This window comes from Pagrus major, chromosome 6, assembly GCF_040436345.1.
Source record: "Pagrus major chromosome 6, Pma_NU_1.0".
NCBI lineage: Eukaryota > Metazoa > Chordata > Actinopteri > Spariformes > Sparidae > Pagrus > Pagrus major.
Window position 1 is genome coordinate 27174729 of NC_133220.1, and position 23935 is coordinate 27198663.

General features: G+C 41.7%; 1 protein-coding gene across 1 annotated transcript in view; it reads left to right on the plus strand.

Moving 5' to 3' along the window:
• Window positions 1-1907: 1907 nt before the first annotated feature.
• The window catches only part of slc25a26 (solute carrier family 25 member 26), a 57877-nt gene continuing 35849 nt past the window's right edge, over window positions 1908-23935 (plus strand). Inside the window, exons 1-5 of the mRNA XM_073468392.1 lie at window positions 1908-2033; window positions 4401-4557; window positions 6450-6568; window positions 13888-13992; window positions 14879-14926. Coding sequence (XP_073324493.1) covers window positions 2001-2033; window positions 4401-4557; window positions 6450-6568; window positions 13888-13992; window positions 14879-14926 — 462 coding nt within the window. The 5' untranslated portion in view covers window positions 1908-2000. The remainder of the gene's footprint in view (window positions 2034-4400; window positions 4558-6449; window positions 6569-13887; window positions 13993-14878; window positions 14927-23935) is intronic.

Consider the following 23935-nt stretch of genomic DNA (forward strand, 5'->3'; position numbering starts at 1 on the left):
TATTTACAATATTAATGAGGTAATACTACATCCAAAACTGAATAAACAAGCTGTTCTCAGAGGAAATTAAGGTCCCCGGAACACAGTTTGAAGCTAGAAAGGTGGCAGGGTCCGCCAAATATAATAGAAATCGAGTTGTCCTTCAAATTCAGTTTGTTTATTCAGTTAATTCAGTCATGGAAACGAAGAGAGTTTGTTTATTGAGTTTGTTTAGGCATAAAAAAAACTCAGTCGCCGAAGATCTTTCTCCCCCAATTAAAATTTCTTCCCCAAGAAAAATACATAATGTACCTTTAAATAACATCCCTAAATAGACGTCAGCAACAAAGAAATCCTTGCGTGCAGTGATTCACACTCTGAAGTCCATCTCATGGAGCCCTGCATCAAGACAAAGTGTCTGTAAAGTGATGCTGTTGCGTCCTCGGGCCTAACATACAGATCAAGGCAGCGGAGACAGCAACCCAGTCCAGGTCCAGCTGGGGCTCGCATCCAATGGGATCCCTGCGAGACCCGCTTCAACAAGATGGATGACGGGCACCGAGCTTCAAACTGGGCGCACTCAGCCCAGACATCATTGGGTCCGGGCTGAATAAAGAGGTGGTGGCCCCTCGCCTGCTCTTCCCTAATAGGAGGCGCTGCCTGGCTGACAGCGGCCCATAAATAACCCAGTCGGCGTGTCACTGGAAAAGAACACACTCACCTGAGCACGCTCACTCAACAGGACCACGGGGGAAAGGTGAGACGCAGGGACTACGGTTATGGAATGGCAACACAAGTGTGTGAAGGAAGGTCACAGACGCACATTTTCATGACTTATATACTTTGTTTGATATCACTAACACTGCATTGGGTCATCACACAAATATATATATATTATATTTAAGGTATAAATTTAAACATCAAACTTAATCAATGCCAGATTTTCAAAGCAATTAAGGCTAAAATAAATGACTGTAACCAATCAGAACTGTGCTTTTGCGTCCTCAGGTGGCTCTGCTCCTTTAACCTCATTCTGTTCTCCTTCTCTGGCTTTGTCAGAGGTGACAAGCAGAGACTGGAGACTCTGGGAGCCAGACAGCCAGCATTGTCAAACGACAGGGCATTTGTATCATGGCTGCTCTTTCAACACAGAGACCAATCAAAGAAACACCAGTACACTCTGTAAAGGCACAATTACACATGTACGTGTCTCATTCAGCTCCATTGAAACTTATGGAACGGACAAATTCGAGAGAAAGTTGTTTCGGCAGTGGAGCAGGTCAAGTTCACCTTTGCTCAGCTTTAACATGGCTTGTACATTTGAGTCTTTATCCAAGCGGTGTGTCATCCATCGCCCCATTTGGACATTACAGGCAACAAATGGCAGCATCACTCTCCTAGTGTGGGAGAAAATATATTGGAGTTTCCTGAGACCCGACCTGTGGCATGATCATTCTGAAGTGTCAAGAGGGAAAATGTAAGTTTTCCGTAGTAGATCTTTTACCAAATAGCTTGTAATTCGACCTCGATTCAAGTCTTTATTGTAATTGTGTACAACAGTGCAACAACGTCAAACAGCAGCACCAAAAACATCTCCCTGAGCTGCATAGTGAAGAATATGATATGATAAAAATAGTAATAATATAGAATAGAGTAAACTAGTTATAAAATAAAAATGTATTCCGATCAGTTACCGCATGAATAAACTGTAAAATTAATATCTGTGTCTTCATATAATGTGGGTCAATATGTCTAACAATTACAATCACACTTTTCTTTTTATTGATTTCTTGGCCTTGTTCTTTTCTTTGTCATGTCTACACACACCAGAAACAGAAATGTACTCAGTGAAAAGCGTCTGACGTCACGCGAGTAGCAGCGTGCGTCATGGCGTCACGCGGAAGTAAGATGGCAGCGTCCTTGACAGGCATGTTTTGTTTACAGTGGAGGCAGAAACATGCTCAACAGTTGTGAATTTAATGAGCTACTCGACTGACAAGACAGGATTTTGAGAGCGGAGCATGGAGAGAAGAGAGTTTGTCGCGTCCCTGGTGGTAAGGTGGCAATTCTAGTACAACTTGTCTCTGTACATGTTAATATTTCCCTCAGCCTTCCTCTGTTTTAACCACATTCAAACACGTTGTGTCGGTTACTTGCAGCTGAAGACCAATTTAGCATGAGAGCTCAATGCGTGGGTACGTATGTGTTCGTGTTCTGCTCAAAAAACACTAAAGAATGAATTTATTTGCGAAATGTAGAAATGTCAGACAAGCAAGAACCGATGCTAGTTTAGACCACAGGAGCCTGTGTAACACTATGTCCATGGTATAACCTCCTGCTACCACAGGTTAATGTGTTTTAAGTGTTAACATACGAGCTAACTTAGCTCAGCAAGTGACATTATAAAAGATAATGCACCAGTCTGACTTTATGTATGTAACTGAGTTCATGTAAGTACTATCACAGATAAAGTAGAATACTTTAAGACAAGAACAAGCTTTATTCAAACACTTCTTGTGGATATTGTTATTGTTATTTTTCCTCAACTTTTATTTTCTTAATTTTTACGAGTTTAAGAAAAATCTGAAAAGTAACAGAAGACATATGTGGCAGTTACCATGTTTTATTGTCTTATTGCACATTAATAATAATGTAAAGTGTAGTGGTAATAGTGTAGAAAGTCAATATAAGTGCACAGTAAGTAACAAGTATTATAATAAGTAGATACTTGAATACAATTTTTAAGGTACTTGTAGTTGAGTAAACTCGGTATTTACACCCAGGTTAATTGACTGAAGAAGACCCGGGTTTTTTTTCAGTCCTATGAAAGCTGCTCCGTGGTGTTTTGAAGCCAAAAAAGTTTGACTTCCTGACTATGAAAATACCTGGATCACCAACCGAGCCGGCTAACTTAAAGGAGGATAAAATAATTTAATCATGCAGTTCTTCTAGATTTTCCAAATGTAATTGGACCGAATGACTCAAATTGTGACAGTGAAATGAGTCATTTCATGGGGGGTTGTGATGCTCAAAATAATTTATCCACCGTTTTACAGATGTTTCTTTTCTCTTCTGGTACAACAGTTTCCGGTGCACATGTCAGTGACGTACAATGTGACGCTTCAGAAAAAAATCACAGACAGGCTGCCTTGCCTGTGGGAAGTGGGAATGGGGTCTATAGGCACTTTTTAGCGGGCTGACCTGCGTTGAAAAAAAACCTATGTAGACCCACTAATTTTGGTGGAAAAGCAGTATAAATAAAATGATCTATTGTCACTGTGTACAACCTTCCCCTGTCATCATGACTTTATACTTCTTCTTCACTACATTTCAAGTTCTACTCCACCTCTTTACTCCATTGCATTTATTTGAGTTCATTTTATTGTCATTTTATAAATGAGGATGCGCTATTGCAGATAAAACGACCTATCAATAAATAAAAAAGGTAAAATTATTTTCACCTAGGCCAGCCGCGACATTAAAATGGTTCTTACACCGTACTGCATCAGCAGTGATTCAATAGTATAAAATAATGAAAGACAACTTTTCCATGGTTGAAGCAATATTATGTAGAAATGAGCATTTTGTGAGATTTGGCACCCCCCACAGTTTCTGAGTGCAACACCACTGTCGTAAATACAAATCCCAGGTCTGTAACAGTTTGGCAGATGTAATGTAGGTGCTAACTACAAACAAAACTTATGACATCATCACAATATTATGTGTTGAAAACTTGAATGTTGAAGTAATCATGTGTAACACTGTGATCCTACCCTCTCACTGAAGTTACATAGTGCAGAAACAAGTGATAGGGGGCGGAGTGGCTGAGACAGAGACACCATTCACCCTGTTACATGACTGTACACTGTACCATCAACATGATTTTGAAGCCGTTATTTTAAGTTACATAATGTTGCTTTACTGAAAATATATATATTTTTCAGTATGATACTGCGGTTACTTAAAGCAAATGAAAGCTCTGATAAAGCCCTCTGCACTACCTACCCAGGGCCAAACAACAACAAACAAACAAAGCTGGCAACTAGCTGCTGAATGTAGTGGAGCATTTTGCAGCTGTTGAGCCAGAAATGTTTCATTGGAGTTGGTACAGAGTGAGCTAAATGTAGAGTGAGTATTGAGTCAACATACTGTATGTGAGGTGGCAAATAAAAATCATGCTAATTATTCCTAATGTTGCCCTGTTTCTGCTGGATATGTTGACAGGGAGCTGATAAGAAGTTCACTATATCAACTTTATAAAATCAAAATGTGTCAGGGTTTACAGCTTGTTGCGTTACACTTGGGCCAAAAAAAAAACAATGAATGCAGGTTGCAGTATGAGATCTCTATGTCCTCCACCACTGGTGTAATAGTATGTATAGCATGTATTCCATCTCACAAAATGATCGTTGTCTCTCCAGGCAGGAGGCTGTGCAGGGATGTGCGTGGATCTGACCCTCTTCCCCCTGGACACCATTAAGACAAGACTGCAGAGTCAGCAGGGCTTCTACAAGGCAGGGGGCTTCAGGGGCATCTACGCTGGAGTCCCATCTGCTGCTGTCGGCTCCTTCCCTAATGGTACGACGCTCATTCCGATGGTTGGATCTGTGGTTTGATGAAGGTTCACTGTTCAGTATTGTGTTTAACTGACATTCTCCCGAGCTACATACCAAAAACTACAATTCTTCTGCGTGTGGAGTCATTCTGAAAGCTAACCTCGCACTGTGTTGGTCGTAACATCCACAGAGTAACTGTTTGAGTTGGCTGTTTGGACCTTATTTTAACTGTTGCTCATTAATTTATTTTGTTTTCTTGTCAGGCCTAAAGTCAGGCACTTGATAATGAGTAAGAGTGCAACTTTGTGGACGTTTGTTGGGTTGCACAGGTCAGTTTAGTAGTTCACAAACAAATTAGTTTTATTTCTTTTCTTTGTTTTGCAGTATCAGGCAGGGACTCGTATGCATCCTCATTAAATCTTTTTAAGTGGTGACAAAGTTTTCTTCTTTATTTGTTTTTGGTGAGATCAGACTCTTTTGTTTCTAACTTTTGAGGAATTAGCTTGTGGTCATGTAGGATTACAGCTATTGAGGACCTGGATTTTAATACTTAGGGACAGTTTTGGAATCGGTGCAGTAGATCTCCTTAGTACGTCTTCAATGTAATCCTTTGGGGCAACTCAGATCGTCAAAGTACGTCCATTAAAGCACTTGTTTTTGCCACTAATAGGCTGAAGAGAAATCTTACTCTCAAATCTGGTGAGGTAAGATGTTACAATTGTTGCCTCATCTAGATTGTCAAAATCATGTAAATATAGGGCCCAGGTTTAAAAATACAGGAATTCCCTTTTAAAGTTTGCTTAATGACATAATTATGCTCTGAAGCTTTTCTTAAAATGGTTTTGACGTGACTAGACTGTTAAAAACAAAAATCTTTTTAACAGTTTATTAGTGTTTGTATTTCAGTGCTTTCCATAGGCAGGCATTTCATTTGTCATCGTCAGCTTGAGTGTAAGTCAATACAACATTGCATCCATTAACAAACTTTTTCAACTTTTTTAATATGATTGTAAATGCACCAAGTCAGTCTGCCATTTCAACAGGGCTGAGATTAATGATTATTTCCTTTTTCAATTAATCTGACGATTATTTTCCTGACTAATTGTTTGGTCTATAAAATTGTACAAAATGCTCATCACAATTTCCTAGAGCCCAAAGTGACGTCTTCAAATTGCTTCTTACGACCAACCAACAGTCCAAACCCAAAGACTCTTCATGTACTATGATAAATGACAAAGAAAAGCAGCAAATCCTTATATTTAAGAAGTTGGAACCAGCAAATGTTTAAGATTTTTGCTTCAAAAAATTACTGAAACCGCAAATTAATAATCAAAATAGTTGGTAAGCAATACATTTGCTTTTGATTGACAAATCAATTAATGGACTAATCATTGCAGCTCTACATGTCCACCTTATTGCCAAGAACACTTTTGAATGGGAGAGGTTATAAATACAAAATAATTTGAAGAATCTCTTTGGATTGAGGCGCAACTATTTGGGTGCTGTAGTGTCCAAATAGATGCACAAGATAATCAATAGACCATTCAATCAAACGTTTGCATAAATCAGATGACTATTTGATGGATCAGTACGACTTTCATGAGCATATCACAGAGAGAGACTGATAAAGATGAGATGTTTGAGTCATGTAATTAAATTAAATATCCGATCTGAATGAATTCAACACCTTGGCAGGATGAATGTATGTGACAGTAAGAAAGTACTGAACTCTGTCCACAGGAAAAACACTAAACTTTCTCAGCTTACCCCCCCTCCTCTCCACGCAGACAGACACACATACACACTCATGCCCACACCTCAGTTTCTCCCCTGTCAGTGGTAGTGAGGGATATTAATTGCTGTATGCTGGTTGACTAATGGGCCTTAAATGGCTGTGGTTCTGCTTGGTTACAGCCGCTGCTTTCTTTGTCACCTACGACTGCACAAAGTCCCTGCTCGGTGCTGGCGGAGTGCTTGCGGCACCACACGTGGCACCTGTCACTCACATGCTGGCCGCCTCCCTGGGAGAAATAGTAAGTCTTGCTGTCCCTTATTCTACCAACTTTTTCAAACTCTCATTTGAATTTTTGATCCTCTTTTGCTCCGCTGGTGAACTCTCTCAACTTGGCCTTCTTCATTCTCACTGGTTCCATTCTTAGAAGGCCATCTGCTCTGTGCACTTGTTGTTTCTCTTCCCTCTTTGTTTCTTTCCCACCACTGTAAGTCCCAAATGAACACCATCGGCATGTCTGTTAACGTTATTGCCTTCTAAAATTCATAGCCCAGTATGCAAGGGAGTAGCAGGGCAGGAGGGCGGGGGCAAGTATGTGGTTTTGGCTGTAGGCCCCGGGGTCCAGCTGGGCGAGTTAAGGGGGCTTCCTCAGGACTCTCCCAGCATTTCCCCCACTAGCTGGGTAAATAAGATCTCATTACTGCCTATTGACTCATCTACTTTCCCAGCTCAGGCCCCCAGACTCTGCCAATTTAGTCTGGGGAACTGGGGCTTGAAACCAACAGCAGCGCAATTTCCTCAGCCCATCCTCTCCAAATCACTCGCAGTGAACCACAGAATCTGAGCCATATGGGGGCCACGCGTATTCACATTGGCATGAAGCGGGGGGTAGACGGATGGTGGGTATGGAAAAGAGGCATGCCCCCCTGCTATACCACCATGGCTCTCTGCAAAATCGTAGGCTTTCAGTATTCATGGCTTTTGGATGGATGTAATTTGGCCAAGCTTTGCATGTTTATGAAATGGGATTATTCCACATGGGAGGGTGTTCACTGTGAGTTTATCTCTGTCGTAAAGTCTCACAGTGTTGAGAAGAATGCCATGTGCAACTCTCATGTTAGCACAATTTCAATAATTGTAGTGAGCGATTGTCAACATCAGTGCAGCAACAAAGCGCTTAACAATCTGCGCATTCTTTAAAAACTTTTTGTCTACGACACGGTCCGGATGAGCGCCAAAGGTGAGGCTGGGGTCACAGCTACCTTTAACCCCTCTCCCGCTGTTCTGGATTTGAGCACATCAAAGGCACAAATCCTCAGGAGCGGAGCTGAGCAGAGCAGGGGCGGTATCCCACTGCATTCTGGCAACTGGATACGTCTTGTTCAAAGAGAGTAATCTGCAAGCTTAGCCATGAAAGGCCTACCCTGGTGCTGCCCTGTGCAAGGCCCAAACAGCCGCACTATGATGCAACGGCTGCCACATACGATTCTGTGTCTCCTCAATCCTCGCTAATGACTTTTAATTATAAGTTACCGCACTGAGGTTCTGACATAAGCTTGACTCACTTCGGGCCAAGTGGGTGCAATATTCTTGTTTTGTCTAGAGCTGAAACAAGTACTCGAATAATTGATAAGTTGATTGATAGAAAATGAATCCAACCAGCAGGATTTTCTGATATGCTATATTTTATTTCATTGTATATTGAATACCTTTTGAATTTGGACAATACAAATAATTTGAAGATGTCAATATGGCCATGGGAAAACAGAGAGGGCCATTTTTAAAAGTAATTTCTTACTTTATAGACTAAACGATTGTAAAAAGAGCTGAAATAATTGTTAGTTGCAGCCGTAGTTTTGTCTCTTCTTCATACATTTTAAGTCATTTTTTCCATTGCATGTTCACACTGTAATATATTAGTCCTTTCACTGCTAAACCTTTTAAGGCATACTTCATGATGAATACAACATGAATCTCACATCAGTCACATGATCACAGTGCTGTAAAGCCCCTTTTTCAAAATGGTGACTCCACACAGTTGAGGTTGAGAGGAGATCAGACTCTACCTGGAAGGTACGGTACCTGCTCAGTTCAGTGTCTGTTCCCTATAAGCCAGGGCTGCCATCACTGTTTATGATGCTTTATTATTTGTGAGGTAGAAATCCTCCTCAAATAGTAGAATCCCTCATTGCTTTGCATTTTTCATAATCTGAGCATGGTGGGCAGAGTCAGTCAGTTAGGAGACCTATAAAGCTTTTTAATTTTATCCCTTAAATCAGCTTTTCATATAGGTTCTTGTGCATGTAAAATATCAGTCCACACCTACAGAATCTCCTCTCTCCCACAGAAAGCACTGCTCCAGAAGTGCCTGAAACCCCTCGTCAGTAGTCCCGCCTTTTCACTTTCTGTCACACATTTGCATAATGTATCCCTAGCAGCTAGTTTGGCACGTAACAACTGATTTAGCACAGCTGCTCTGTTGTTGTTAGCAGTGGTCAGGCGTGTGTGAGCAGACCAATCAGGGCAGACTGAGTATTCAGGAGGGGGACCTTGAAGAGACAGAGCTGAAAGACAACTCATCGTCTCATGTGCTGCCTCTCTACCATCTACTTTGTGACTATAAGAGCTGTGTTTTTTCATGATTCAGAGCAGAATTTTAATTATGTGGCAAAAAGTTTGTTTAGCAGTTAAAGTTCTCTTATTTGGCTATATTTAACCGTACAGCATTAGCATTATGTTTCATCTTCCCCTCTGCATTATATGTTGTTCTGCCAGTGTAAGACAGGGTCACTTGTTTTTCTTTGTGTTTCTCTTCCTCCTGCTTGTCTCTCTTTTGCTGGGAACAGCTGGGTGCGGGCAGGCTTTGACACACAGGGACTTAAAGAAGAAGAACTTGTTATTTTGGTCCTCGTCCGACTTCCCCACCCCACCCCTTCATCAACCCATGATCCTTTCCCCAGGAGTCCATTTAGTTGTGTTTTACCAACTGTTTCCACTCCGCAACATTTGCAACAGAAGCTTTATGGGACTTATAACCTTGCTAATCCCATCCTGAAGTCTCCCTCCGTGGATGATGTGCTTGACTTGACTCTCACTTGCTGGATGTGGACTTCAGTCAAAGTCTGTGATGATCATACCAGAGGGGGTTTGTCACTCTGCATAAAGTATGAGAGGGGAATTGAAAGACAGAAAATAGTCAATCCTTGGGTTTAACAGATGTTCATCGAGGGGAAGGAGGAATGGTTAAGCATATAAAGCAAGAACATGCCTTACCATAATAATAATCACCGTATGTGAAATACCTGTGAGAGTTTTAACTTGCAGTAATCATAATTTTATCAATAAATTCAAAGTTCAAAACCAAAAAACAGGATTTTTTTCAGCCAAAAGATAATAGTAATATTGTGCATCACTACTAAATAAGATTATTAGATACAGGATTATATGATGGTGGACATACAGAGTGTGCTTTTAAAAACACAGATATAAAGCAGAAGTCTACTAGAGCTGATGCATGGAGGTCTTAGAATGTAATAACTGATATCATTTCTATATTAACCTACTTAACGCTTGGTTAAACTTGTAAACAGAAGCAGGACAGAGACAGGGAGGACAGAGAGGAGGACACTCATAAGTTGTAGACAGGAAGAACTAGAGGAGGGTCAAGACAATGAGAGAAACCCCACCTCTCCCCGCCAGAAGTGTCCTGATGTTTGTGTGACTGTGGTGGTGGGACGCTCCCATAAAGAATGTGTAAGCTGATGGCGTCTGTCAGGCTCTAGCAGGCTGTTATCCAGCCATTAGATCAGATTTATCTTCATTCCCATTCGCTCGACGTCTGCCCTGAAAGCTCATTTGTCAAGGCCAGGCGGCGGGTTTCTCTCGCATCTATAAACCCCCACCAACACCCCCTCGCCACCACACGTCTTTGGGAGGATGTACTGGAAAATACAGTGTGACATGACAAGATAGGGGGACAGCGAGAGGGAGGGAGCAGGAGGGAGGAGTTTTGGGGGTAGAAACTGGCAGCCACTTAACTTGGCACTGAGAAATAATCCATGCATCGCCTTTGAGCAGCGCCACGCTCTGTGATTTATTGGCTGTTGTTTCAAATTTGGAGATACGCAGTGTCCTCATCTCTTTCCTTTTTCTTCATGACCTTTTTTCGTCCCCTTTTTCCTTCCTTCCTTTTTCGACCCTTAATTCAGTCTTTCTTGGTAATAAGATGTGTTTCCAGGATTGGGCGAGTGATCACAAACCAAGTTAAGCCATGGGAATTTGGTGCATATGATGGCACATCCTGTCTTTCAGGGGCAGAGATGTAGATGTAGTTGTCTATACAGGCTTTCAAAGGGTTCTGAGTTAGAAGGCACTATTTTCCTATGAGCTGGGGAACAATGTGAAGTGAAACTAAGTTGAGGAGAATAAAGAAACAAGAGCTTGCAACACTATTGTGCTTACCATTGTTTCACTAAAATTCATCTTTGATCCTTTTTTATGAGTTGCTCTCCCTTTCATTGTTAATGATTAAAGGTGCGATATGTAAGAATTAGTCACCTGTCACCTGAATTCATACTCAAAGCAAATAAGGAGCAGCATATCACCCTAGCTAACAGCCTCTAATTGTAGCAGCTGTAGCTAGTTTGCTTAGTTAGCTGTGCAGTTAGCGGTCCAGACTGGGAGCTCAGGGACCAGATGTGTGTTGGTGTTTACACTGCTAGCACAGGAGCCTAGATCTGGGACGGGCTAGGGCTAGCTGGTTACTTCTCTGCCACACAATAAATAGACGTCATGACGCCAAAACTGTTATTTGTTCACATTCTGTTGATGTTTTTACTTTTTTTTTAAAGATATATTTTGATCTTAATTATTACATACTGTCCCTTTTAATGAAAATTATGGGGCAAAGGGCATTAACTTTTTTTGCCTTCTGAAGGGGGGCACGACTCTGGATTAGTCTTACAGCAGATGTAACAGGGGTTTCAAGCCTGTTTAGCTCCATTTATTGTCTTGTGCTCGATAGAGGCACGTCAAGTATGAGATTAAGTTGTTTTGCAGATTTTTCAGCTGGAGTTATTTTGTTTATTGGTCTGGGCGTTGGTAAAATTAGGCTATCTTTGTATGTGTGACTGCAGCAGTTTCTCTTTGGCAAATTTTCTGTTGTGGTGGTGAATGCAGGCTATTTCATTACAAATAAATCCAAATAATTGAGGCCCATAACAACTGTTTCAGATGTTTTCTTACCTGTTGTATCTTCATGGTGCCACATGATAATCCTGGTCCTGATTGACTGACCACTGTGTCCTGATGCCCGTGAGCGGTAAAAAAGGAGAGGATGGAGGGATGTAATGACTCAATCTGTGGATTGATTCGCTGGCTATGCCCATAATGTGCTGTGAGTCTCTGCTAATTTCCCATTCCTTACTGCTGTTCGCCCATGATTGAGCGCCGGCCGCTTACCTTGTTGTTTAGCGGCCAGCGCTGGAAATTGAAAACACGCTCTGTCATTTGGATTAACAACAACATGCCAGGGGAAACTGAAAGGCTCCAATCACAGGCAGGCTGCCTCCTAATTAACGCCACCTGACGAATCCAACAGCTTGTAAATAAAGATGAATGGTAGCAGGAATCCAAAAGACTGCCAATGGGTTTCATAATAAGTTTACAAGCCAGAGAAAAGCACTTAAAGAAGGGCAATCAAAGTAGGTAAAGAAACTGGAGTGTGTCATCCTGACAGCCTGACTTGTAATGATGGACATCTATCTAATTCGTCCATTCTTGATTGTAATTATTTTTTTCTTTCCAAATTTAGCGGAATACTATCTATACATCGCCGCGCATGATATAACTCCATTATCCAGACTTCCAAGCCCCAGTCCTACTTTATCATGCCCCGATTCATCACCATTGTTCCCCCGTTTTCTGCTGTTTTCAGAGATCTGAAATGGTCTCGGAGGCTGCCCACTTTATCTTCTATCCACTCAACATCGTTCTCCCCAACCCGAGGCGCGCAAATTACTCCCAAATAAACAATGTCCCTAATTTATTTGGTATAATCTCTGGCTCATTCTGCCTTCCCCTCTGCGGTGACAGGAGAGGAAAAGCCGTCTCAACTCCAGGCCCCACATCCAATTACGTCAGTAATTACTTGTCATAGCCACTTTCTTTCTATTTAGCTGCCTTATTCTGGTCCTTTGGAGAATTGGTTCGGGGGAAAACATGATGTACAATGTATTATAAATGGTAACTTGACCAAAGGGAGGGCAAATGAGATCTCTGAGATGGATGCAGCCAGATTTGTTACACAGGGAGGTGGTGCAGGTGAAAATTTGGCCACTTGGTGGTACTGTTGTTCCGTGGTTAGGTTGCAGCTGTAGTCCTACTCACCTGAAATACCAATAAGTGTTGCGCTGAATTTTCTTTTGCTTTTGCTCTTATGTACAAAGAATGCAGTTTATCTGCTCGCTGTGTATTGAATAGAAGAAGAAGTTACATTGTCTTGAAGTAAAAGTGATACAATGAAGGGCTAAACAAAGCTGAGAAATCGACCATGTAATAAACAACAGTCGACATACACAGCAAGAACTGGGGCTGTTTCACATGTTGCATCTGTTAAGTCTTCTCCAGCTCACTTGACTTCCAGCACTGCTGACTTATCCGTTCTCCTTTTATGCCCCACGTATAACCACGTTCTTGCTCATGAGGTGTCCTTGGTGTCTGGCAGAGGAAACAACAAGAAGGACGAGTGGCTGATAGAAGTGAGCCCTCTAGCAGCTGTCGGGGTAGCCTTCCCCTCCTCACAGAGCAATAGATCCTCCAGGGCCCATCTCCTCGAAAACTTCCGATGGGGCCCAAACAGTAAATCAGTATGGATAGCTGAATGGAGATGGAACAAAACAGAAAAAGAGTGAATTTCCTCTTTATTGCACTGCCTCCATCACTCCTTCTCTTTCCTCCTCTCCCCTACATCACGGTGCTGTGGCGAGGGTGGCACCGGCAGACTGGCATCTGTGTGACCAAGGGGAGTCACAGCAGGGGGGCGGCTCACCAATCGCTCTGTAAGATTGCTTGCCGTTAGCCGGTATTTCCGCTCCGTTGCAGGATAAATGGGAAATCAAGTCGCCAGGTGGGCAGCTGTGCCTGCCTGCCTTTAGGGCGATGGGAGTTATGAAGCATAAATATTCATGTCTATCTTCACTAGCTGTTGGCAGTCCATATTTTTGTTGACATATGGTGGATGGGTTGGAACTTGTAGCGGGGAGTGTGGTTACTGAGGTGTGCATGTGTGTCCAGATCTATCAGCGTGTTTGATGGAAGCGTGTGTTCTGTGGACACAGATACACAGTCAGCCTGATGACCTTTTTACCTGTTGCTCCAGTGTCATGCCTCTTGTACACACTGGTTTGTTAATTGGCCCAACTGGATGCTAAATAAAGCCCTGTTAGCCTGCCAGCTCGATGTAAAGGCTGTGCCATATCATGGCCACCTGCCACATAGTGAGAACATTCACAGGATGGTATCATGTACAGCCACAGGGCATCTGCGGTAGATTGATATTTTATGTATTCATGCAACACCATCAGACAGTGTCTATTTATTCTCGCTCTTTCCATCCTGTAGGTGGCGTGTCTGATCCGGGTACCCACAGAGGTGGTCAAACAGAGGACCCAGGCTTCCCCATCATCCACCACCTACCACATCCTGCTGGCTACACTCAGAGAAGAGGTACACACAAGTCTAGGCATTTTCTTCAAGGATAACTCTGGTTTATTAAAACTTTGATCTTTTTTTAGTAGTTCTGGCCGTCATTCCTATCAGCTCACCAAGTTAATTGTCTGGGAGCCTGATGATTTGGTGGGTTAGGAGGATGCTAGACCATCCGACAAGTGCTTCTGTTAGAGCATACTGAAGCCTTAAAGGGGCACTATGTAGTTTTGGAGAAGAAATTCAAACTCAGAATTTTAATATTTACAATAATAATGAAGTTATAGTACAAACCCAGAAATATTTATATTTTCCATAACTGATTAAATAAGCTGTTCTCAGAGGAAAATAAGGTCCCCAGATCACTGTTTGTAGCTAGAAAGGTGGCAGGGTCCGCCAAATATAAACAAAGTAAAACAGTATGAAACTGTGTTGTCCTTTAAGGTCAGTTTGTTTATTCAGTTGATTCAGTCATGAAAACAAAGAGAGTTTGTTTATTTAGTTTGATTAGGCACAAACAATCAGTCAATGAAGATCTTTCTCTTCTGATTAACATTTCTTCCCCAAAACTACATAGTTCACCTTTAAAGGTCCTATTTGGAAGAAAAGTTGATTTGACTCTCATTCCTAACTCGTCAAATACTGACACTTTGGGTTTTCCAGCTCGTCAGTAATTAACGAGTTGGGAATGAGAGTCAAAAATCAGGATTATTCTTCCATGTTAAGATTTCACAGATTAATTTAAAATTAATTTTCAAACTTTTCATCTTGTCATTGTTTTTAAATACTGAGCTCATGCTATTGATATTGATATATCATTGACAGTTTCTTAAAGGAAAACATTTTTCTATTTATTGAATGAAGTGATGTCTGTGATTGTAATAATGTATATGTTGTCTCTGAACAGGGTGTCCGAGGCTTGTACAGAGGATACAGGAGCACAGTTCTCAGAGAGGTAGGATTAATTCAGTGTTTTTCTTTCACCCAATCATTGTTTTTTCTCACTTGGTCTGTTCTGTCTGCCATCCACTGGTGACAGTGATCACAACCAAAGTGACAATCATAGCTGTTTTAAAGCAGATCACACACTTGTTATGTCTGTCTCTGGTAAAGTTTAGTTCGAGGCAGTTGTGAAGCACACCGTGCAGATTCTATTGAAATCAATTTAAAGAGTTTATACTAAGACAATTACTGGACTCCTTGAAGGCTGTGTAGTGAATTCTTTTTGATAGGCTGGACGAATATTGAGGCTTTCCACTCTTCTGATTAAAGACATTTTAATTTCTCTTGGGCTTCACTGGGGATGGAAATATTGATTTACAGTTTTTTCCCCCTCACTTTCATCTCATTCAATTACTTGTTCAAGATGCTCTTTCTCCTATTAGAAGTACATCTGATTAATTAATGCAATTAGTTGCGTTATAAATGCAAAACAAAACAAGGATAAATGAGCATTGGGCTCCAGTCCCTTGATGGCCGCTCACCTTTTTTCTAATGAAAAAGCCGCTCTCGTTCTTTGATTCATGATCTTCTGTTTAATTGCCCCTGCAGTGCGTGATAACACAAAATGATTGTGGCAAAAGCTGTATAGATCTCTCACTTTTAGCCCTCCCGCCTGCCTGATAAGTTTCAATAGAAGCTGAAAAGAAAATGAGAAAGGCAGGCGGAGAGGGAGACAGAAGTATATGAAGGTGACACTTGTCTTTCCATCCTTTTTTTTGGGGAGGTGGGTGAGGGCGTAATCTAGTCCCCTCTGCTGTGCTAGCCTGTACTTATTTTCTGCCTCACTAAACTGATGTTATTCACGCAAATTCCATCTGGACAGCCGGGGAAAAAAAGGACAACAAGACACTGTGATTTCTCCGAGGGGCTCTGAATAAATGAATACATTTGGAGGCTGGCGCACGGCCTGTGTGCATACTAACACTAGCAGATGAAACGCAACGGTGGCGGCGGGGATTTGGGGCGCGGGAACGGCAAGGGATGCTCCGCAGTGATTGGCTTTGACGTGTGTCAGGAAGGTAATTCATTTTCTCTCGGCCTCCTTCGCTATCCGCACATCTCCCTGCTTTGACCAAGCGACCCTGTCAAGATAAGTTTGTTTATGTGGTGTAGCGTGCCCCCACTCCCCCAAGGCCGGCCCACTAATTGGGGTCCTCTCTGTGCTATATATTCATAAGGTTCACAGGGCTCCTTTGATGGGCATGATATCGCTTTAGTACAGGATGTGTCAGGATCGACCATGGTCAGGAGGCTGGCCTGGGCTCGGGAGATGGAGGGGAGGTGTGACTGATTTGGCGATCTGGTTCACATTGTCGCAGCAACCCACGTCCAGATGATCATACGTGCCAGAGCAAGTTTTAAACAGTCACGGGGGCTTTAACGCAGCACACCCCAACTCTGCCCCAAGTTTTATTAAAAAAACTTATCTGGACTATTGACTAATACGCATTACATTCTTTTTTCTTCTGTACCACATTAATCTTTACTGTTGTCTACTCTCAATTTAAGAGAAACTCTCAAGTGCTGAGTCGGCACCTTTTGGGTTCCAGCTGAATAGAGCATGAAATCAATGAGACTAGATTGTGGTGAATAAAATTGTGCTGTGAAAAATGACTTTATTCAAAAAGAGGGCGCATTAATTAACATCAGAAATACTTTGCTCATGATTTTAAGTTAAAAGCAAACTTGTTTTTTAGTCCCAGATGTACTTATATTTCATCAAGACTGGTTTTTATTTCATTTTTAATTAGTTTCCAGAGAGGCATTGCTCATTTCAGTTTAGTTTTTGTTATTGAAAATGTTTAGTTTTAGTTCAGTTTTTAATATTTTGAATATTATTTTTAGTTTTAAAGAAAGAAATAATAATAATGATAATAATTAATAATAATGATATGGGCATATTTGTCAGAGCAACATTTAAGAGGTTCAGTACTGTACTTCAGTAGAATTTTGAGGTACTTGTACTTAACTAAAGTATTTCCATTTTCTGCTACTTTATACTTCCACTCCATGACATTTTTACTCCACTACATTTAACTTTACTTACTAGTTACTTTTCAGATTACATGCTGCATCAAGAGCCAGATGAGTGCATGTTTAACTTATTAAACTTTACCTTATTTAATCAACAATCAGAAAAACTAAAAACTCTGGTTCGAGAATCAGTAGAAGGCTGAATATTGGATCTGATAATTGTCCAAGCTGATCGACTCATAGTATACAGTATAGATACGTACATACAGTACATGTAAATATATGTATCATTTACTCTTACATGTACTTTTGATACTTAGTATATTTAATATCAGATACTTCAAGACTTTTACTCAAGTACCATTCATGTGGGTGACTTTCACATTTACCGAAGTAATATGAACACAATATCTTTACTTTTACTCAAGTATGACTTTTAGGTACTTTTTGCAACACTGTTCAATACAAACACAACACTTGAAGGCAGTTGACTCACAGTCATGTAGACGTCTGAGTCTCAATAAGCATGTGCACCATTGCAACCTCATTCTTGTTGTATTTCCTGTATATTTGTTTGATGTGTTCCCTTTACTCATGTATTATTGTAGTTTTTTGTTGTGTTGATTCCTTTGTGAAGCATCTTTTTAGTATCTAGAAAATAGCTATATAAGTCTAATGTATTATTAATTGTATTACTTTGATTTCAGCTAAATCAAATGTTTTATCACACATTGTTTTTGTTTTTTTCAGTTTTAGTTAACTATAAAATCTTTGCACTCTGCTTATATATCAGCATCTGCTGAGGCTGTCATATTGGCAGGATCTGACAGGTCTCTCCATTTGCATAATGCCACCTTCCACCACTAGATGGCATGCTAAGATTAGCACTGCCATGGATGTTTGCGCCTCACTTTCTCTCATTTCACCCCCCCCCCATCTATTTCCCTGTCTTTCTTCTTCTCCATTACACCAATCCAGCTTTATGACATTTATGAGCAGCAGTCACTGCAGTGAAAATGATGGCTTTTTTTTTCTTTTTTTTTAATGGCGAGCCCTTTATTTTTCTGAACTGAAGTGCTGTGAGGTGATCTTGGATTTGATCTAAACTGCTCCAATTTGAGTTTGAGTAATGAGCCTGAGATGCGTTATTAGATAGTAATTTAGTAATGTGAGGTGTATGAGGGCTCCGGAGCGGTAGGTGTAAGTGAAGCTGACAGTGTCTGACACAGTCGACTGAAGAGCCTTGAACATTGTCTGATTGGAATATAGCAGCGGCCACACATCATATATCTCCTCACCTACTCAGTCTGAAAGCCACTTTATCTAAATCCATTTTTTCCTCGCATTTAATCAGGTAAGCACACAGACAAGAAGGGTAATTGAGCTTGCTAAGTGAGTCAGAACAGTCTGCCGATGAGAAATGTGTTCCTGGTCTTGCTTTTACCGGTGTTATATATTTTTTCTTTAGCCAGCGGCTGAATCAGCCTTAAGGTTTCTCCACCCCAACAGCTGGGACCTGGCAACCTGAGCTACAGGATCTGGCAGTAAGGCTTATGAAACACCTCTGCATCCAGGCTCCTCCACACTACACCTCTGATTCCTCTTTATCCTTCTTCTCCTCAATCCCTTGTTGATCCCCTCTCTGCTTCCTCCATCAGGGGGTTTGGCTGTGAGGAAAGACTTGCTGACTTGGGTTTTAACTGATACCAACAGGCCAAATGACATGTCTTCAACTTCGGGATTTCCGGAGTTATGTACTGTTTTACAGCGATTTTAAGGTTTTAAAGATTTTAAGGTTTCAGAGTATTTCACCAGCTGACGTTGTGCTACAGATGGGTGACAAATTAAAGGATAAAAACCAAAGGAAAGTGTATTAGTAAGGTGTTGGGCTGACACAGACAGACAGACAACACACAGGAGGCTAATCAGGGACAGGTGAAACTAATCAAGACAATCACAAGGGAGGGAAGAAAGACAAAGACAGGAAGTAACACAACATGAGGATGAACCTTACAAAAAAAATAAGACTAATCAATCATCAAAGTACACGCCTATCCATTTTTGTCATTGTTATCTAATTAACAATCAAAAACCCAAAGAAAGTCAGTTTTCTGTAAAGTTAAACAAGGAAAAGTCTCATTTGTAAATCTCACCCGCTTGTGACCCTCGTTAGCACGTCGACGTTCAATCCATGCGTGCTCAGGACTCATTACTGCATAATCACGGGTTGGACCACACCCGTCTTAAAATTCCATCTTCATTTTGATCTCAACTGTGTCAGACATCGAAAACAACTGGCAACAAGTGCAATAGGTGTCTCCAGGACCACATATTTTCCCCCGATCACACACTCACAAGGTGAAAACAACACTCGCCACACGGTCGCTGCTGGTAACAATTGACTAACCGCTCAATCGACTGAGCATTTCAGCACGCATCGACCCCCTACCACATTCTCTCCCTTGCGTTCCCTTCACCCTTGCAGGGCCCTTCTGCCCCTCGGGTAACCGAGTCGAACCCCCAATTCAGTGTGTTTGATTCCCCTCGTTTCCCTGCGGAGCTCCGGTCACACTGGATTCAATCTGAAAAGGTGGATCTGTGTGTGAGTTTGCAGGTTTTTTCTGTACGGTATGTGTAATCACAGCCAAGCAATGACATTGTTTTGGCGTGTACATTGAGTTATGACTGTCACATACAGAGAAGTGAGGGAAATCTGCTTCCACTGCTGGGCTGCTGAGGTCCAAACCATAAGGCAAGGCATGCAGCAGAACAGAACAGAACAGAGCAGAGCTGACCCCTGCTTGGCTCTTTCTTTGGAAAGGAGCCACTCTTCACTGTCTTTGACGCAGGTTCAAAAGGGAGAGGTGAGGGGAATCACTCTCATATCCTGTCTGTGTGTGCACTGATCCAGAGAGGCTCATGTTTATACACCCTCATATGACTAAGACAGAGAAGAGGAGAGACAGAGCAGAAAGAGGGAAGAGAGACAGAGCAAGGGAAGCAAAACGTGTTTATTTTTCTCTGCATATGTAAAGGCAGGATTTGTGGGACACGTGTGAAGGAGTGGAGGCTTCCTCCTGCTTTGTGTTTAGAGTTGGACCCCGTCAGAGCAGCTGCCATTAGTCTCTCACAGCCAGACAGCAAAGCAGCCCTTCTACACAGCTTCAACACCTTGAAAAGCTTAACAAGAGTGGATTAAATGAAATGGAAACCAGCAAAAAGAGAATTTAAACCAAGGAAAATATTTAACTGTAGGTTGAAAATCAAATACAATGCCCACCTGATCATTCACTTATCTGGTGCCTTTTCTTGTTCATTTTGGACTGATTGTAAGGACCATTTTCAGTTTGTAGCTTTTCGCATTTGCAAAGTTATAGAAAAAAGTTTTTTTAAGCAGTGAAATGGTTTTGCTGGCTCGAGTGGTTACAAAGATGGAGGAGAATGTTTTAAAGAATGTGAGCTACTGGTGTTATCTTATCTGTTTACACTGCGATCAATGAGTCCAGACAAAACCTGTTGACCTCTTTAGATTTGACCCTTGACATGACTTGACCTGCAGAAGGGTCTGTGTGTGTGTGTTCAGTTGTTTCTGCAATATGGTGAACCGATATAATGTCAGCTATCCAGGTGTTTTGAATGTACTGTCTATAGGACATAGGTATGATAATTACACACACAAACGGCACATACAAATACACAAAAACAAAAAAGTTGAATTCCCAAAAAGTTCTTGGGAAAAATGCCCATTCGCTTTCCTCTTCATGCCGAGAGTTAGATGATGCCACTCTGTCTGTACACTTATTATAAAGCCTTGTACAGAACTAGAAACAGGTGGAAACAGCTTGTCTGGCTCCGTCCAAAGGTAACAAAATCTGTCCACCAACACCTCTTAAGCTAACTAATTACCATTCCTGTGGTTTGGATCTTAAATCGTTGGGCAACTTTCAGCTGAATTATACCAGACGAATTAATCAGTCACCTCATTTTTTTGTTCAAGAAATGTTGTTAAAAGATAAGTTCCCCCAAAAATGAAAATTCTGTCATTATCTACTCTCTCCCATGCAGTTTTATAGGCTACAAAACATTTCCAGAGCTTTACAGCAAAACAGCGTTGCAGCATTCTCCTGAACAGCTGGAGCAGATGGGGACTTGTTTCTAAATGTAAGAAAAAACAGAACTTTTATCCAAGTCTCCGAAAGCCCCAAGATATCAGTTATCAGATTTGAAAGGCTGATATTTACACCCTCAATGTGCGGACGAGCTTGTGCACCCACTTTGGACTGGGTGTGCGCCAACTCTTAGCAGCTACAGCAAAGACTTCAGAGTGTAAATAACTTCTTTATAAATCACTTTAGGATCTTGGGGATTCAGAAAACTTAGATTATGCCGGATGAACTGTATGGAGCCATTTTATGAGTTGTTTTTTTTGCACGTTTTAAAACAAGTCCCCATCTACTTCAGTTGTTTAGGGGAATGCTGCAACGCTGTTTGCTGTGCAGGTCCAGCAATGTTATGTGGACCATGGAAAATCACTTGACTATATATCAGCATGAGGGTGAGCAGGCAATGAGTGAAATTTCATTTTACGGTGAACATATCTTTAAAGAACATTTAATTGAGCTGATACGGTTTCATACACCACACCGGCACATGCTGTCTTACTGCAAAACATTTTACTGCTCTTATGCTCTTTGGAATTTTCTATTATAGCTTGTTGTGAATCATCTGTGCATTGGGGTGGGGGAATGCAAACACTACAAAGGAGGTGATTGGATGACAGGAGCTTGTTTGGGAGTGGGAGCTAGTGCCTAGCTAAGGCAGAGCTCCTCCAAATGGCTAACCAAATTGCCTGTGTCACAGATGGTATTGTTCAGGTTTTATTGTTATGGTTGGTCACAATCGGGACATATTCTGATTAGCACTTCTCAGTTAGAAAAGCAAGTAGGCGAACAGGCGCAGCAGTGATATCTGATCTTTGAGTTAATTGATAAGCCCACTACCAGTTAACCAAAAGAAAGAGAGAAATTGTAGAATTAGAGCCTCAATTCAACTTATTTGACTGGAGTTTGAAGGCAGCCAGACACAGCTGTAGAGAGGCCTCAGCTTGATATGTCTATTCACATCGTGAGCTTTAATAGTGTTCATTTCTTTGATGAATCACTATCTGTCCGCCCGCTTGAGTTATGGACTATTTGTTCTGAATGCTGCCCCTGTTAGAGATGTTTGCAGGTCAGGCCGACCCTTGTTAGAAGAGTGATGGCCTTCTTAAGCTACAGAGAATGATTCCTCTTAGTCACTGGATGATCTCTATCACTTTACTACACATGTCACTCCGGGGATGAATGGTTTTCTCCCACCACCACTCCGGATGACGGATGGACGAGCTCCTCGACCGAACCTGACATTTACATCAGTGTAGTTGTGTGAATACAACTGTACCTTCACATTTTTTGTCTCGGCTTCTGTGCCATGCCATACATTGTCATACATATTAAATCCCCCTCATACATCCAGTCCCTCTGTGGTGGACACTGGCACGATGGCTTTTGCCACAAATCTGACTAAACCTCAACAGCATTTCTTAGATCAACACGTGGTCTTATTAATGACTTCTACAGTCGGATGTGCTTAAGGAGGAGTTAGCTGCCACGCTGTCAGACCCCCACGTGTGCCTTCCTGCTCGGTGCAGACTTGGCCGGGGGACAGTGCACGGCTTTCTGTGCTTCCCTGTTGAGGATGATGCATTGGACGTCTCTGCCACTGAGAGCCATGGATCACAAGCTTATGTTAAGTACGTTTGTCCCCACTGAGCTCTTCAATCCGCTCAAAAATCCATCATTGTGGCTATAATTTGTAATGCAGGGATTCTCCATGCATTTCTGCGTTTTTGCACTGAGACTTATTACCAATATCTAGCGCCAGACATTTTTCCAGGAAAAAGACACTGTTGTTTTAGCTGTGCAACTATAGATGTTTTTATGCCTCTCCCCTCTGCTGTATGCGTGAGTGCCGTGGACATGTTAGTCAGTGTGTCTCTCTTGAGTCTCAGGGCTATGTTTGCGTCCCACAACTTTACGCATGTTTGTCTCAATGCGAGCCGAAAACCTTTTGGTGCTCCACATGTGTTTCTAATAACACGCAGCCTGGACGGCCTGGCAAGGGACTGAGGGTGGGAGAGTATTTAAAGGAGAGAGGAGGAGGGGTAGGTCTGGAATGGAGGGAAAAGGGACAGCAGTGGTTTGGATGTCGTGTGGAAGGAAATGCTTGTCAAGAGTATGCTCCTGTATGTTAGAATCTGGTGCCAGCACACAAGATTGAGTATGATGTATTATTCCCCTGACGGCAATACTTGCATTGCAGATTTTGCTTGAGTTGGACACCTGTTCCACTTGAGTTCAGCCGGCATTAAAGTGACGTAATACCCTAACTGCCTAATTGCTGTAATACCCAGTCAATCAGCCGATTATAAAGTCACTGTAAGAAAACCTTTACATCAGCTAAACCTTCAATCAAATCCACTCTGAATAACACTGAGGTCTTATTTTCACTTTATCCTGGAGTGACAGCAGAGAGTGAGAGTTAAGGGAGTGGAAGGAGTATAAATCAGTGCTGTGAAATAGCCAGACATGGGGAAGCACCCGGTAATTACAGCACCACTTCTCTTTCATGAGAAGCAACGATGCATGTCCTTCTCCCTCTGCTTTTCTCCCCTCCTTTCCAAAACCAGACAGTCCCATCTCTCATTTCTGTGGCTTTACATTAACGTTAAATCCCATGTAAAATATGACCCCTTTTGAATTAAATTGGCTTTTGGAATGTAAATCATTCTAGAGTTGCTTTTTTCAATCATGTTACGCATTGCAGGACTGTATTGTAGGTTGCAAGTTTTTTTTTTTCTGTTGCATAAGTGCCCTTTTTCCCAGACAGTCATATGAGGCTCTCCAGAAACAGCACCTGCTCCCCTCCACCCCACACCACCCCACCCAGG